This window comes from Antedon bifida, chromosome 9, assembly GCF_963402885.1.
Source record: "Antedon bifida chromosome 9, ecAntBifi1.1, whole genome shotgun sequence".
NCBI lineage: Eukaryota > Metazoa > Echinodermata > Crinoidea > Comatulida > Antedonidae > Antedon > Antedon bifida.
In genome coordinates this window covers 6,995,300-7,010,269 of record NC_136234.1, presented here as the reverse complement: position 1 = coordinate 7,010,269, position 14,970 = coordinate 6,995,300, and the positions used below count along the sequence as shown (strand labels likewise).

Here is a 14,970-nt window from a genome sequence, read left to right as displayed (position 1 = left end):
TTCAACGTAAACATTTATATTCTTTCTTTCATAAACTATTACAATAACTAATCAATCATTAAAAAACACGGTTTTAAATTGTTTTTTAACATTGAAAACACATTCGGAATACCAGACATAAGACAGTCTAATGGTGTCTAGTATTGGGAGAATCTGTTTTTAGGCCTAGTATAATTACATTTTTTAAGCAATAGCCGTTACGATTTTTCCTGCTAGTTTTCAAAAAATATCTAGGCCTAGAGGATTTCTATGAAACTCTCACTAAGTGCAAATAAATAAGCTTATCCTCCCCTGGGTCTTGTGCTGAGTGCATCCTATCTCTCTCAATCCTTTTAGATAACATTTATTTGATATTCTATATAGAATACCAATTTAAACTGGGAAATTCTACAAACAAAATATTCGCTACAGTACGTATCTGAAAATATATTGATATACTAACTTAATAAATATCTACTGTAGCTCAATAGTACAATACACTAATATTTAGTTTACAACCACCGATGTTGTATAGTAATACTTTTTCTACACGCCAATCAAATTTCAACAATACCATGATCTAATGGTTAGGACATCTAAGTTCTGGGTTTGAATCTCGTTTGGGTGACTTTTTCTCATTCAACAAATTTCCTCATCTTTATCGTTTCAAATTAATTAATTAAATTTTAGTATATCACCGGGTGGTTTCAAATTTATTGTGTGCCTGTGATGTTTATATACAATATTAGCATAAAAAAACACTTAAGTGATATAAAAAATATATCCCTTTATTCACTTGGATAATTTAATATCATTATAAGTGTTTCCCTTATTTGAGTATGAATACAGCCTTTGAATTATTACTATTTCAAGGATAATCTGTGCATTTTCAGAGTAACGGTACAGTCTTACATAACCTTTGTCACACGGTCAGTCAAAGGGTTTGTCGCACTCTTCTTATAAATTACATACCATTGTCTCATGGACGAATATAACTATTTCATAATAGTATTGTAGAAATGATAGTATTAAGTTACAAATTGAAAGTCAATAATTCATCGCAACATCTTTTAAAATCGTATATTAAAGGAAATAGTGTGAATATTAATACAGAAACCAATATCAATACAAAATGTTCAATATTATTTAATTATTTGTGTATAATTGGTAGTATAATTGTATTGTGAATTGTGATGTAGTTTTTTTAATGAATTTTTGGATGAATGAATGAAATAATTGGAAGCTCACCATTGAATATATTGCCAAATTGCAACCATTTTTTTTAGTCACTCAATTTTAATAGCATCATTTTACGGTCAATTGTTTCCCTTTTTGTTTTGTTTTAAATTTGATCTGTTTTTTTCATGACATGTCACTTAAACTTTTTTTTGTTTTGGGGTTGGTATTTGACAATTTCTTTTTATACTTCTTTTTCCGATCCCTGAAACAGCTCTTATTTACTGTTACCATTTAAGTTATTGTAAATGTATGCTTCTTTTATTTCTTAAACTGTTTCTAAATAAATGTTGAATGAATACATTACAGGTGTGTGTAGGTAGCTAACTGATGATTAAACCACAAGGATGTTATAAAAACATGGAGTGAAACACTGTTTTCAAAGATCAATATTTTTCACGGAGAAAAGTGAGACATGGAAAACAGTATGGCATCCCATCAGGAATACCATTATTATTCATCTTCATAGATGGCTCACTTCAATGTATTTAGTACTGTACTCAACTCTACTGTACTTACTACTATCCATCAATTTTATTTTTAATAATTGTGCTCAATAGGCTAATTTTTACTATTTATCATATATACAGTATTTATTTAAATTTGCTTTATACATAGAGTATTTATTGTATCTGTTTTCTGTTTCATACCTTTAAGTGACAACTGTTGGTTTTGATGAAATAAAAAAAAAATAACAAATTATTTTTTTTCTTATATCCTCACCAGGCCAAAAACACATCAAAAACTTACAACTATTTCTAAAGAATATTTACAAAATGTATGCATTTTTAAAATCGTGTTGTATAAATTTCAGGTACTTGACAAAATCTGTCATGCCCAATACCAGACTATGTTCGTGATGGATATCTTGACATTTACAGGTAACCATGACGATAGAAAATGTGTATGCATACTGTGTAACATTGAAAAGTTATTAATTTTCATTCAACAAGTAGGTTAAGTCTTTGAGTTCAAAAAGATGAAGTCATTCACCAAATGAATGTTTTAAATACATTCCACACCTTATTTAAACTGAACATAGCATCATCATCATATCACACCATCAAAATCTTGTACTCCACTCCTCCTAAGCGGCAAGGCTAATAGTAAAACTTTTCACGCTAAGTCACTTTTTAACTTCCCTTTAGAGATGTGGCTACAGCATATTTTTTTGGTTGAAAGTCTTGCCAATTTTATGTAAATTGAAGTTTTTAATAGTGAACTAGTTCAGGGTGCTAGTAAGTTGGGATAATCATGGACCTATAAATAAATTATTTACCTAATTTATAGGTCCATGGGATAATGATGGTATACAAGTTTAGGCATACTTTACAGGTCCATGGTAAAGGTATTTATATTTGTCCTCAAGCTTAACTGGAAACTGAGGAGTAGGTTGGGATAATAGGATGGCATTAGGAAAATACTTTATTGGTCATGAAAATTCATTTTTATAGGTTAGCTGCCCTTGAAATTGAACTAATTCATTGCTTTAGATTATTCAATTCTGTAGGTTTTAGTAATTTAAGTGCAGTTCATCCTGTTGCAATCACAATAAAAATATGTTATGTTTATCCCTGAATAAAATTACATATGTCACTTGATTTGATTTGATTTATTCAATGCAGCAAAAACAAAAATTACAGAATAATAAATACACAAAATGCCAAGGATTTTCAAACTGAATCACTGTATGAAGACTTTCTTTTCATACATCTTGGTGACAGCAAATAAAAGATTAGGAAACAGGCAACCATGCAATGGCGTAACACACAGGGCAAAGGTCTCTTGATTAGCACTCATAAGTGGCACTCCAACGCTGGGTAGTTGCATTGGACAGCTCATGCTCTGGGACCCTTGAGCTCTGGCGCCCCTGGGTTTAGCCAGTGAGCACTCATAGCCATTATCCCACAGCAGTATCTGGCAACAACAAACTGGAGAATCACCAACAGAAATAGCACCATATAGCAACAATAATCAATAAGACAAAGTTTGGAAAAAGCTTTCTTCAAACTGCAACATCAACCAATCAGTCAATCAAACATCAATATCAAAATGGTTCTAGGCATGCACTACATGCCTTACTCGTAGAAAGTGTAATAAAAAACAAATTATTATCAATCTTGGTTTTTTACAGTGAGCCGTGGCGACGTGCCGACTCCACAACTACTCTCTATAGATAACTCTGTTAAAGGTAAATTAAAACACATCATCATCATGATTACTACTTCATTATGAAATTAAGTAATTTCTTAATAATCTGACTAAAGGATTTGAATTTTAAAATAGTGAGTCTAGACGACAAAGACAACAATAGCAAACAAATATTTTTTTACAGATCAAGGTTTCATTATAAATGTTGTCCCATTAAAGGCATCCTACTAATGGTAAAATTGGACATTTGTGTCTGGACCTGGCAGACTAGTGTAATGGTAGAATTGGACATTTGTGTCTGGACATGGCAGACTAGTGTAATGGTAAAATTGGACATTTATGTCTGGACCTGGCAGACTATTTGTACAGAAGAAAGAAATAATATTTGGCTGTTTTGACTTACTATCGAAAGAAAGTTACTGTATATATTACAGTTGCCTTAAAATTAGCTCTTAATTTATGCAAATTATTATCAATTATTGATGGTAGAAAGAGATAATTATGACATTATTCAGACATGAAAGACTAGTAACTTACTAATACAGAAAAAAATTAAATCAATTTCTTTTGAGCGTTAAAGTATCTATATTACACTGAAGTAGTCGCAAAATTTGCTCTTAATTTATGCAAATAAATGTTGATACTTAGAGTTTGTCAAGTAGCATCTAGATTAAGAAAGTGCTTATTCCAATAACTGTCAATTTTATAATACCACTCGGTTAATTAAGAGAGCATGTTCATACATTCTAACAGTTATTTGCCATGTGACTAGCATTCTATGCCATTAGATAAGTTTGGTGTTAAATTCGAGCGTGATCAACTATTTAGAGGTGTCAGCACAGATATCTGATCAAATGTCAATTCGTTTTGAACTAAGTCAACGTAGTAATTCATTGAATTATATCGTATTTGAAGATATGTCGATTTATTTGCCGACGAACGGAATAGCACCCAATGGACATCGGTAGTGTGCTACGTGCTGCTTGCATACGTGAGTAATTATCCAACTGGGAGTTTAAAAACCAACCCTCTCGTGCTTTTGATTTTCCGACGGAGAGTGTGTTCCACGGCAAACAATTTCTTCAATACGTCACGTTTATGAATTTCCAGATGAAGAATGTTGTCGTAAAACCTTAAGTATAATTTACCATGAACCGACAAAGACTAATAATTATGGCATTGTGCTCAAACATATTGAAATATCATCTGGCACAAAAAAATAGAAATGGCAACTGAAATTGATTTTTGTAACAAATAAGTAAAACGATGAAAGAGAATGATACAATACATTCTATTTTCAGATTCAACTTCCTACTTTCCACTATTATCAAACTTACTGTTCACAAATTAAAGTTTTTTTTTTTAATATGTTTTTCCAGCGAATATAACTTGCCATTTACATAGCAGTTGTATAACAGCCTAGTCTACACTAGAAAACTTTAGTTTCAAACTCTAAAGTTTGCCAGTAAAAGTTTTCCAAAATTTGGCAGACCAAACTATAATTTGAGTTGCTCATTTTGCAAACTGTAATTTGGTTGTGTACACTAGCATTTAGGTTGTGCACCTTCTTAACAACTAGTTTGTGAAATATAATCAATTGGACATGATGGTGGGACAAAATGACAGCCTCCAGTAACTAGTGTTTATAAAAACCAAGAACTAATTAATAATTAAAAGTCCTTGAACTAGTTTTTCTACACAGAATACAAGGCTCTTGCAAACTATCATTTAATACTAAAATGTATAATCTCCTAAAACTTAAAAACAAACAAAAAACTGACTTTGAAAAATGAATTAGATTAAGAATGTCTTAGATGTTGACCAAGTTTATTGAATTTGTCACTCTGTCTGCACTGCAGTAATCAACACATTCATAAACATAGTAATATTAGATATTGGTTATTAATAATTCATAATAAAATTGAGTCGAGAACAATACAAGTAGGTCACATGATATTTACAATTTGGAGACGTTAATCTTTTGACATTTAATTTTAATTTACATGTGGTGTTAATTTAGTAGAAATTAAACACATTGGAAGCTATAATGTATTAATGTTAACAACATTATACATAAATCATAAGTGTTGAGGTGGTACTATTTGCAATTCGCCGAAACAGTTTTATTTTCATTTTATTCCTTTCAGAGAAACATAAAAGTGGAAAACTGGAAAGAAACAAAAGCTATCATGAACGACCAATGGTGTGCTGCTCTCGCTTGTCTGCCCAACCAAAGGGCGTGTCTACAACCCAAAGGGCGTCTTTATAACTCTAATAATAATAATTATTGACACCTCCCAGGTTGTGTAGATCCATCATCCCACTTGAGGGAAATATTAGAGATATTTGCCTGATTAGAGGTGAAATATAATGTCAATGGACTACACAAACAGTGGATGGTTATACCTCACTCTTCGAGGAGAAAGGGCTATTTTCGGTTAATCCAGGTAAGCTAGGCACGGAATAGACTGTACAATATTACAAATTAATCAAAACTATAAATAACGAAGAAAATCATAGTACAGTATGTAACATTAATCTTCAAAATGATTAAGAAAGATAAAACCTGTTGCAGGTGTCTTTAGTAATGTTTAATGACCTACGTTTTTGTAGTTTTAACAATTAAAAAAGAAAAATGTCCTACACTACGCAGATGTTCTTGAAGCCAGCATTGACACCATTTTAAATGCGTTAACAATTAATAATTTTAAAAGCTATGTTAATGCATACTTTGTAAAAAAATGTATTATTTTATTTTATGGACAGTTTGGAGATAGGTCTCATGGAGAGGCCAGATAGCCACATAGCCGTTAAGGCTAGTGGCTAATAAAGGGGTTTCACCCTTAAATAATCACAAAGACAAACATACACAAGATGCTCTACACAAACAAAGTCTTATTACAAGTCTTTAAGAGTTAAGTTTTTCTGTCATGAGAAAAAAATCTTTGGCATCTGACAGGATTTGAACCCAGGACCCTGGGATGCCAAGCATCTAAACCACCAAGCTACAGCTCCACTCTAAATACTTAGCTTAGTGCAGTGCCATCTCAGAAACTTTATGCTATAGGTTATAGTTCAGCTACCTATACCTATCATTATTTATTGAGATAGATAAATATGTCCTCTTATCAAACTTCTACATTTGAAACTTTATACAACGAAAAATAACCTTTTAATTCCTATTACATTAGCAATAAACAATGATCGGTGATAATGCCTGGTGCCTCGTTGTCTTATCAAAAATGTTTGTAAGATCTAATACAAATACAATACTATAATAAATGAGAATGGCTTTTCAAAAACCCAACAGATAATCTTGATTGATGTTGTTTCAGGGAATCGATTTGATCGAAGAAGATACAAGAGATTAGGATTATGATTGGTCAGGACAATGTATTGGGTTCCACCTAATTTTTCAATTACTAACATAACCGGTCACACATAAATTGCAACATTATGTAACCAAGTGTTAGTAACATACTGGTCGCATACACACACATCGTAAAACATTGTGTAACCATGTGCGACTGTAAGTGCTCAATGTTTACAGCGCACATAAACTGAGCGAAATACTTGGCAGCAGAGGCCAGGATTGGCATTTATCAATATTTGCTTATATTTTTGCTTAAGCTGAAATATTTAAGAAGTACTTAAGCAAATAACTTAAGCTTATTTATCAAACCGTCTTAGCAGAAAAATTGTCTTAGGTAAATTTTACTTTGCACATGCGCAAAATTAAACTCTAGAGGGCAGCAAATTATGTCTTAAGACGAAAAATTCTTGCTTACACATGCGTATTAGCTTTTTTCTCTTAGCGATGGCGGCGCTATAACATTTTATCTCCGTATTTTTACTCCCAACAAGAGAGGGCGCATTCTGGCTACTATTGTTTTTATTACTTGAAATAGAGAAAGAGCACAACAGTCGGAAATACATACGAAAATCATTCGCTCTAAACTTAAATCAAATCAACATTTATTTATTTTTATCAATGACAGCAACCCTTGGCAGCCGATACAGTTTTCTAAAAGTTAGTCAAATGGGTCGTACCCATCCCGAAAATATTGGTTTTGCTCGTCCAATTTCTAGGCCATCTTTATGAAGATCAATATCATTATTTTAGCGTCCGTAGTACAGCGGAAAACGCACTAGCGTAGCCTTTCCGAATGTTCAATGTTCCGGCCTAGCGCGCTCGCGTTGTCAAAAAAGAATGTTTCTGTTGCATAAATGAGATAAGACTTTTTCATCTTAAGGCAGGGTGTTGTTCGTCTTACATTTAAGACAAAATTAAGCAAATTTTTTTGCTTAGATATATTGATAAATCTTACTAAGGCAAAATCAAGGATTTAAGGCAAAGTAAAGACGATTTTTTTGCTAAGCAAGTTTGATAAATCCGGCCCCAGGATATTTATCATTTTGGCCCATATTGATGAAAAAAATTACTCAAGATTTTAATAAGTAAAATAAATTTTCAATTTATCAATTTTTCTGAAAATCAATATGCATATTCTGCCCAAAAACAATAACTTAGAAAAAGTACTATACCTAACAAGATTTGATTTTTCCAAATAATAACGTACAGTATACAGTACATTATAAAAACTATGTATGAACAATAAAGTTTAAAAAATCTACAGTATGTATGTATGTCTAATGTAAGCATTGAAATTAAGAGTAATTTGATTTCAAACAATATTAATGATTGTGACATTTAAACTAATTTTATTTATGATTTCAATGTTTTAAATTATTCAATTTTTAATTAATTCATTGATTCATCAATATTTACTTATTTATTTAATCAAATTATTCAACTTTAAATATATACACATTTAGAAATACAGTATAAAATTCTAAGAATTAAAATATAAATAATTTATCATCCAGTTCCTATCCAGATAATCAAAATCTGTAATTAAATAATAATGGTCATCCATCTTGTCTTGACCATATATTTTCTTTATATCTATATTTTTTCTTTTATTTATTTGTTGGTATTTTTTTAATCTGCCATGACCAAATTAATTTCCTAGTTAGATAATGAAGTTGGCATATGCATAATTTTAACCAGTTCAAAAGAGCCGTAAATATACAAGGAACAAACAAAGTAAATTTTTTTTAAATAATCTAAAACCAAATAAAATTTAAAAAATACTTACAATCATTTTTTGAGACATTTCACATTGGTACAGAGTTCCAACTAATTCCTGTAACAAGACCATATATAAACTATTTCTAAACTTTTTCAAAACTTTTTCAAAATACAGAAAGTTACTTATGTACTATTATAACTAATGCTTCTATTCTATAACCTAACGACCAATTATTATCAATATGAACACGACATGAACCAAACAACAATTAATTCAAATTTAAATACATTTATATGGAAGATCCAATTTAAAGCTCTGTCTACACTATCAAACTAATTTGACAAAAAAAGATTGATGTGCCCAAATATGATAGTGGTATGACATCATCATGTCCATATATGGGCACATCACATATTTTTGTCACATAAAGTTTGATAGTATACACATAGTTTAATACCAGTTTACTATTTTTCTCCACAAACAATTACAACTTATATTTCTGATAACATAGGTATTATTTAATGAATTAACATGAATGCCAGTAAAATCAACAATTTTTAATAAAATTCTGGATTATATAAAGAATTGATTTAAAATTTAAAATGCCAGAAAATTAAAAAAAATACAAGTTAAAAGTTTTCTCTACAATAAAAAAAAACTACGAATCTATAAACTTGACATTTAGTTTTAAATTTTTTTTCTAATATTTGATGAATTCTTCCCCGAGGATTTGTTAATTTTGACTACAAGAACAAAATGCCAAAAAAAATGAATTACTTGTGCTTATAGGTGACATCCTAAAGCATCGTGTTGAAAGTATTCAACAACTCAACCAAGTGACAAACTCAACAATATGGCCGATGGGCAAAATTATAATAATTGCAAATAGCAAAACAACAGCGATATAGACATATGTTTACTAAAACAAATTAAATGCATGTTTCTACCTGAATACATTTACAGATACTCTTCATTTGACACAAGAAAATTAGTTTTAACAAAATGAGGGTCACTTGAATTCATGTTTAAAAGTTATTATCTTAGAAGAAACATCATAACAAGAATAAAGTTTGATCCTCAAACTTCGTACAAATATGAATTAGTTTGGATGGTAAAAAAAGAGCGATTACAAGATTCTTTCAGCGTCCTAGTTTGTGTGATAAAAAAATCTAAATTTGAAGATTTAAAGCCACCTTCTTCTTCAACATCTGGAATATTTGCCGACAAAATGGTTTTGTTATCCAGAATATTAGTTGGATCGTTGAATCAATAACACAAAGTGGACGCTTTGACGTTACAGCGGATATTATTATACTTTAGATTTTAAAAGATAACAATAATTTTGAAGGTTTTACGAGAAACTTCTGATTAATGACAAAATATTAAGCTTCAGAAATGGGTAGTTTAAGTTTATAAAAACAGTCTTGGAAAGAAGTTTTATATGTTTTTATTCTTAATTCCTAATCTTTATGGAATAATCGATAGATTCGGCAGAGTTTAAAATCTAAACATACATTAAACAGATATTAAGAATAAACTTTTTTAAATAACAATAAAAGTAAATTTTAAACTAAAACAAAATATCACTGTACTGACGGCAATTACCTAAAGGGCAGTATTTATATTGGAGATTAGTTTTTGGGAGCCACCTTTTTTATGTAAATTTTATTCAAATTACTTCTGTTCAAACTAGTATCTTAGTGACGTCTTTTGCTATTAGACTTAAATAATGCCTTGAAGGAGAAAAGTATCTAAAGGTGTTTTTCTTAGAAGATTTTAAATTAAACAAAATTGGTTATATGAAATCTGACATAATGACAAGGATAATGACATTTTATAGTCATGTGTTTGTCATGTGACTTACTTCATTCAAATGTTTAGCAACATGACCACGTCCACATCCTAAATCAAGAGCTATGTCAAACTTTCTGGGAAAAAAAATAACTGTTATGTTTTAACGTGTGGATTAGCAAAGACAATATATTGACTTTATTTGTTCGTTTTCATGAACAAACATCATCATTGTTTTTGATCAGATTTCTAATTACCTTGTAACATCACGCAATCTGTCAACTAGCCTATAAGCTACCTGCAAATAATAAAAAAAAATAAATAAAACAAGAGGCATCTGAAAAAATACATATTATTGTACAATCAATCAATAAGATAATATCAAAATAATGTCATAAAAATATTATACACGCCTCATCTTTCAAATAATCGTACACATGGACGTCTGCTGCCATCGCAGCCCGATCGCGTTGCATCTGTTTGGTTTTCCGATCAAATACATTCATTGTATGTTCAGTTGATGAATGCTGCCATTTTGCTAGGATCATGAAATTCGAATTACATTTTTGCATCCATTTTGACCTTTGGCAAACAAATTCATTTGATAAACAATTATTTGAGGAATTGGTAAAATATCTATGTTGTGTTAAATTGTTGCAGTATACTGATAGTGTCTTAATACATTGTGTTCTGGTTTTATAACATTGTGTCTGTCGTTGTGTGTTACAACTTCTTGGTAAGTTGCATATATGCAACAATCTCCTTTGAAAGCACGACATCTTGACAAATACTTTATTAAACATTCATCTGTTGGAAGAAAAAAAAGAAACTTTATATTTGTGCATTTAAAGCAAATTGCATCATATAATATTTACTACAGAATTATCTTTATACATTCACCTATCCTATTGGACACCTTTGGGCTGGCCTATGTAACAGTACATATAGGTCATCAACCACGTACAAGCTTTTAACTTTTTGTTGATGGACCTTTTCATCTTTTAAAGTATTTAGTCTAATTTTTTTTAATATTCTTCTTTTCTCTTTGGTAAATAAAATTAATGAAATGAAAAGAATACTGTATCTGGTTTTCCAGGAATATATTTTTAATTAAAGGAATTTGGAACCTTTTGGTTCTCAAGAAAAGTATGGTATTGGGAGAGTCGACTGTATTCGTGTTTTTGTCACAAAAAAAATAGTTTCACCTAATATTACTTTCTTGTTTAATCTATTTCTAATATTTATTATTGTACAAATGTACTCTTCTGAAGGTTACAAAGGTCATATAGTTTGAAAATGAACCAATAAATAAGAATAATGTCTGTTAACAAGAACTAAAAGACTTCTTGAAGGCACAGAATAATGGTTATTTCCCGGCAGGTGATAGCTCACATAGAATGCATTATCACTAAACTGACAATATTATAGCCATACATCCGATTCTGAACAATCAACGAAAGTTGTATTTCTAATTAAATGTTATTACTGAAGTTTAGCAGCAAACATTTCACCAATGAAAATGTCAAGCCAGATAAAGTATCATATTTATATATTCCATTTTGGTATTAATTATAATGATATAAATGAATAATAATTATTCGGTCATTCTTTGTTCTTTGTCCTCTTAAGGGTTGAATCAACCATTTGACACCGTCAAAAGTGTCCCTGTCCACTTAATAGGAGTGTCCAAAAGGAGGGGCTTTACTGTTGTTATAATTTTAAAATTCAAAAAGATCTATTATCGGAGTTAAACCATGTTCTTAAAGGTTACAACTAAATTTCACTTACTGGTGACAATATTGAGATCAATTTATAGTAACAAAAAAGCACTTTGAATAAAAAGGGGGTCAAATATGTCGAAAACACTTTAGTGTTGCAACCATTAAGTCTAATTTTACCTCCAAAAGTACAAACTAAATGGAACCACAAGTAGAAATAAAATGGAGGCATGTTAAGTAGAGGCAAGATGAAATGTTGAAACTTAATGGACGTGTGTGTTAATGCCTCTTTTGTTTTTTGTATCAATTCTAGAAACCATATCAAATTACCTTTCTGACCACAATTATCTTAAGCAACATTGAAAAAGCTAAAGTAGAGACACATAAATGTCAATACGGATGAAAATACGATATGCAAATCAATTAACCAACTTTACACGAACATTGCGCTAAACACTTACTGCCAACTAAGTCATCTCACTTCTATTTATCTTTATAAGATCACCTAACATGGTCTCACACCTTCTCAGATTCTACAAACATTTTGGAATTAACTTTCGAGCACTAAAATAACAGAATCCATTAACAATTGAGAGAAGATGTTTTAAATCACGTCTTTCTCAATTAACAAGACGAATATTATGGCAATTTGCTATATGAACGTGAAATTGAACTTTTTTTTTTTGGAACACATCTGAAAAATAGCATCGCTTCAGGACATTACAATCAGAATGTCTCTTAAAAGATCACAACAACAAAAAACAGAATAGAAATATAATTTTGCTATAGAAAGTATTTATCTTTAGCCTAGATATACATAATTAATTACTAGTTATTTTACTAGGTTTTCTTTTATATTTAAAGTTTAAAATAAAATTTATAAAATTATGATCTTGAAAGTCATCGGTTTTACAGGGTGAAGATGGTTAATACCTTCCTCAATAAAACACACTGTTTTTTTTATAAATGATTAAAAACATTCGATATACTAATCATTAATATTTGATTGACATTTTTTTTATAAATGTTGATTTCTATAGTAATCAACTATTTGAAAAATGAAAGCTACTTTAGGCAAAGATTTCTAATATTGGAACCGACATAAGATTCAAATTGTTAACAGTTGAATTATGATTATTGTTTTTTTATCTCTTATTTAATGCACAACACTGTTCACTAGATTATATTAACTTTTGTTTTATTAAATATCACAGAAGACTATTTCAAATTCAGAATATGTTTCTATTTTTCTACCTTCACTGTCGATTTTTAACTTAATCTACACATCACTATTTATATAGATAAATTATTACTTACACTTACAGATTACAATTACAAAATTAACTAAGATAAGATAAATCTTTATTGTCATGAACACAACAAGGCGAACATGAAATTTGTTTTCCTTGATGCTTAAAAACACATACAATATATAAAACATACAAAAATATCAATACAATACATTAAAACTATATTAGTCAAAAAGGAAGGAATAAAACTAAACACTATTCGCTAAATTATATTCTTAACTTTTTTATTAAATATCTCAGAAGACTATTTAAAATTTCAGAATACATGTTTCTATTTTTCTACCTTCACTGACAATTTTTTAACTTAATCTAAACATCACTATTTATATAGATAAATCGTTACGTACAGATTACAATTATATATAAATACCTCTCAAGATTGTGTACTAGGTTTCTTATTACTACTTGAACAAACAAAATTACCCGATTGAAGAGGGTAAAATCCAAGTCAGTAAACTCATAGAATGTATATTACTTGTTGAGATTGTACCGAAGTGGGCATTATATTCATAACATACTACTTATACCGTAATGCCTTAATACTGTAGCATCTCAAGAATGTATAGTTTATTTTATGATAGATTTTCAATAAAAATCAATTTTTTTTTAATTTAAATTATTAATAGACCTAGTAGGCCTGACTAGAAAGAATATATTATAATGAAAATCAATCAATAAAAAACTGTTCTCTATTAAATCAGGCAAATCATCAATTCACATATACCAGTTATCAAGGAATATAACTTTTTTATTTTAAAACACTTATTTAATCATTCAAATTTTAAAAATTATATCTAAAAAAAAGTCAATTTAAGGCTTTTTTTAAAGACCGATTTCCATTCTGTTTTCATAAGTTTCCAAACCAGGCTAGGCCTATATGACGAACCCTATCAAATGTTGTACGTGTATGTTAATATATTGGTAAATTTAACTTTTATGAAGGTCCCATTTTTATTATTTTAAGTAACATTCTAATTTAATGATAGATGTGTTACTGTTAGTAGAAAGTATGTGTAACTGTATTTAGTAGCACTGGAAGCTAATATTGCTGAAATATTTTTAAAATAGAGGGCGACAAAGCAAAACTAAATAAAGCCAGGATCCTGCCCGGCCTAGTATGGTCAGGGAGATGTTTACACCCTCTGATATGGTCTGTAGTAGTAGGCCTCCTATCTAGCAATCCGGATAGCCAACCTAGCCTAGGCCTAGGCAAAAATATACCGTTAATATTCTGGCATTATTGCTACGATAGCTAGTGATATCAGTTCATTTAAGCTCTAAGAAATTAAACCTCTCTAGCTAAAAAATGAAAAGAACATCTCACACAACATGTGCCCCTCATCCTCTTTCATACGTCCTCCATTTTTCGTCGCAATTAAATAAAATAGTAGAGCGCCCTCAGTAGTTTATCTTCTGACAAATAAAATAAGGAATATTTCTGATCACAGAATTTGAAATGAAAAAAATAAATCAATTTATTGAATTGAGGAAAAACAGGAGAATTCTTTCAATAAAAATATGAATTGAGGATGTAAGGGCAGGTACATAACATTTAATGATGGATATAGGCCTATAACCTAATTATCTTTAATTCTTTTTTGTTTTGCATATTTAATTTATTTTGTATTTAACAATTGCTTTTTTTTTTTGTATATTCACATCTAAATATATTGTTTATTATATAAATTTATT

General features: G+C 29.9%; 1 protein-coding gene across 1 annotated transcript in view; it reads right to left on the bottom strand.

The window, feature by feature from the left end:
• LOC144852443 (arginine-hydroxylase NDUFAF5, mitochondrial-like) overlaps window positions 1–14,647 on the bottom strand; it is a 45,650-nt gene extending 31,003 nt beyond the window's left edge. Inside the window, exons 1-5 of the mRNA XM_078710248.1 lie at window positions 14,603–14,647; window positions 10,660–11,057; window positions 10,508–10,544; window positions 10,324–10,387; window positions 8,526–8,573 (exon numbers count right to left, since the gene is read on the bottom strand). Of these exons, the coding sequence (XP_078566374.1) occupies window positions 8,526–8,573; window positions 10,324–10,387; window positions 10,508–10,544; window positions 10,660–11,053 (543 nt within the window). The 5' untranslated portion in view covers window positions 11,054–11,057; window positions 14,603–14,647. The remainder of the gene's footprint in view (window positions 1–8,525; window positions 8,574–10,323; window positions 10,388–10,507; window positions 10,545–10,659; window positions 11,058–14,602) is intronic.
• Between the last annotated feature and the right edge of the window lie 323 nt (window positions 14,648–14,970).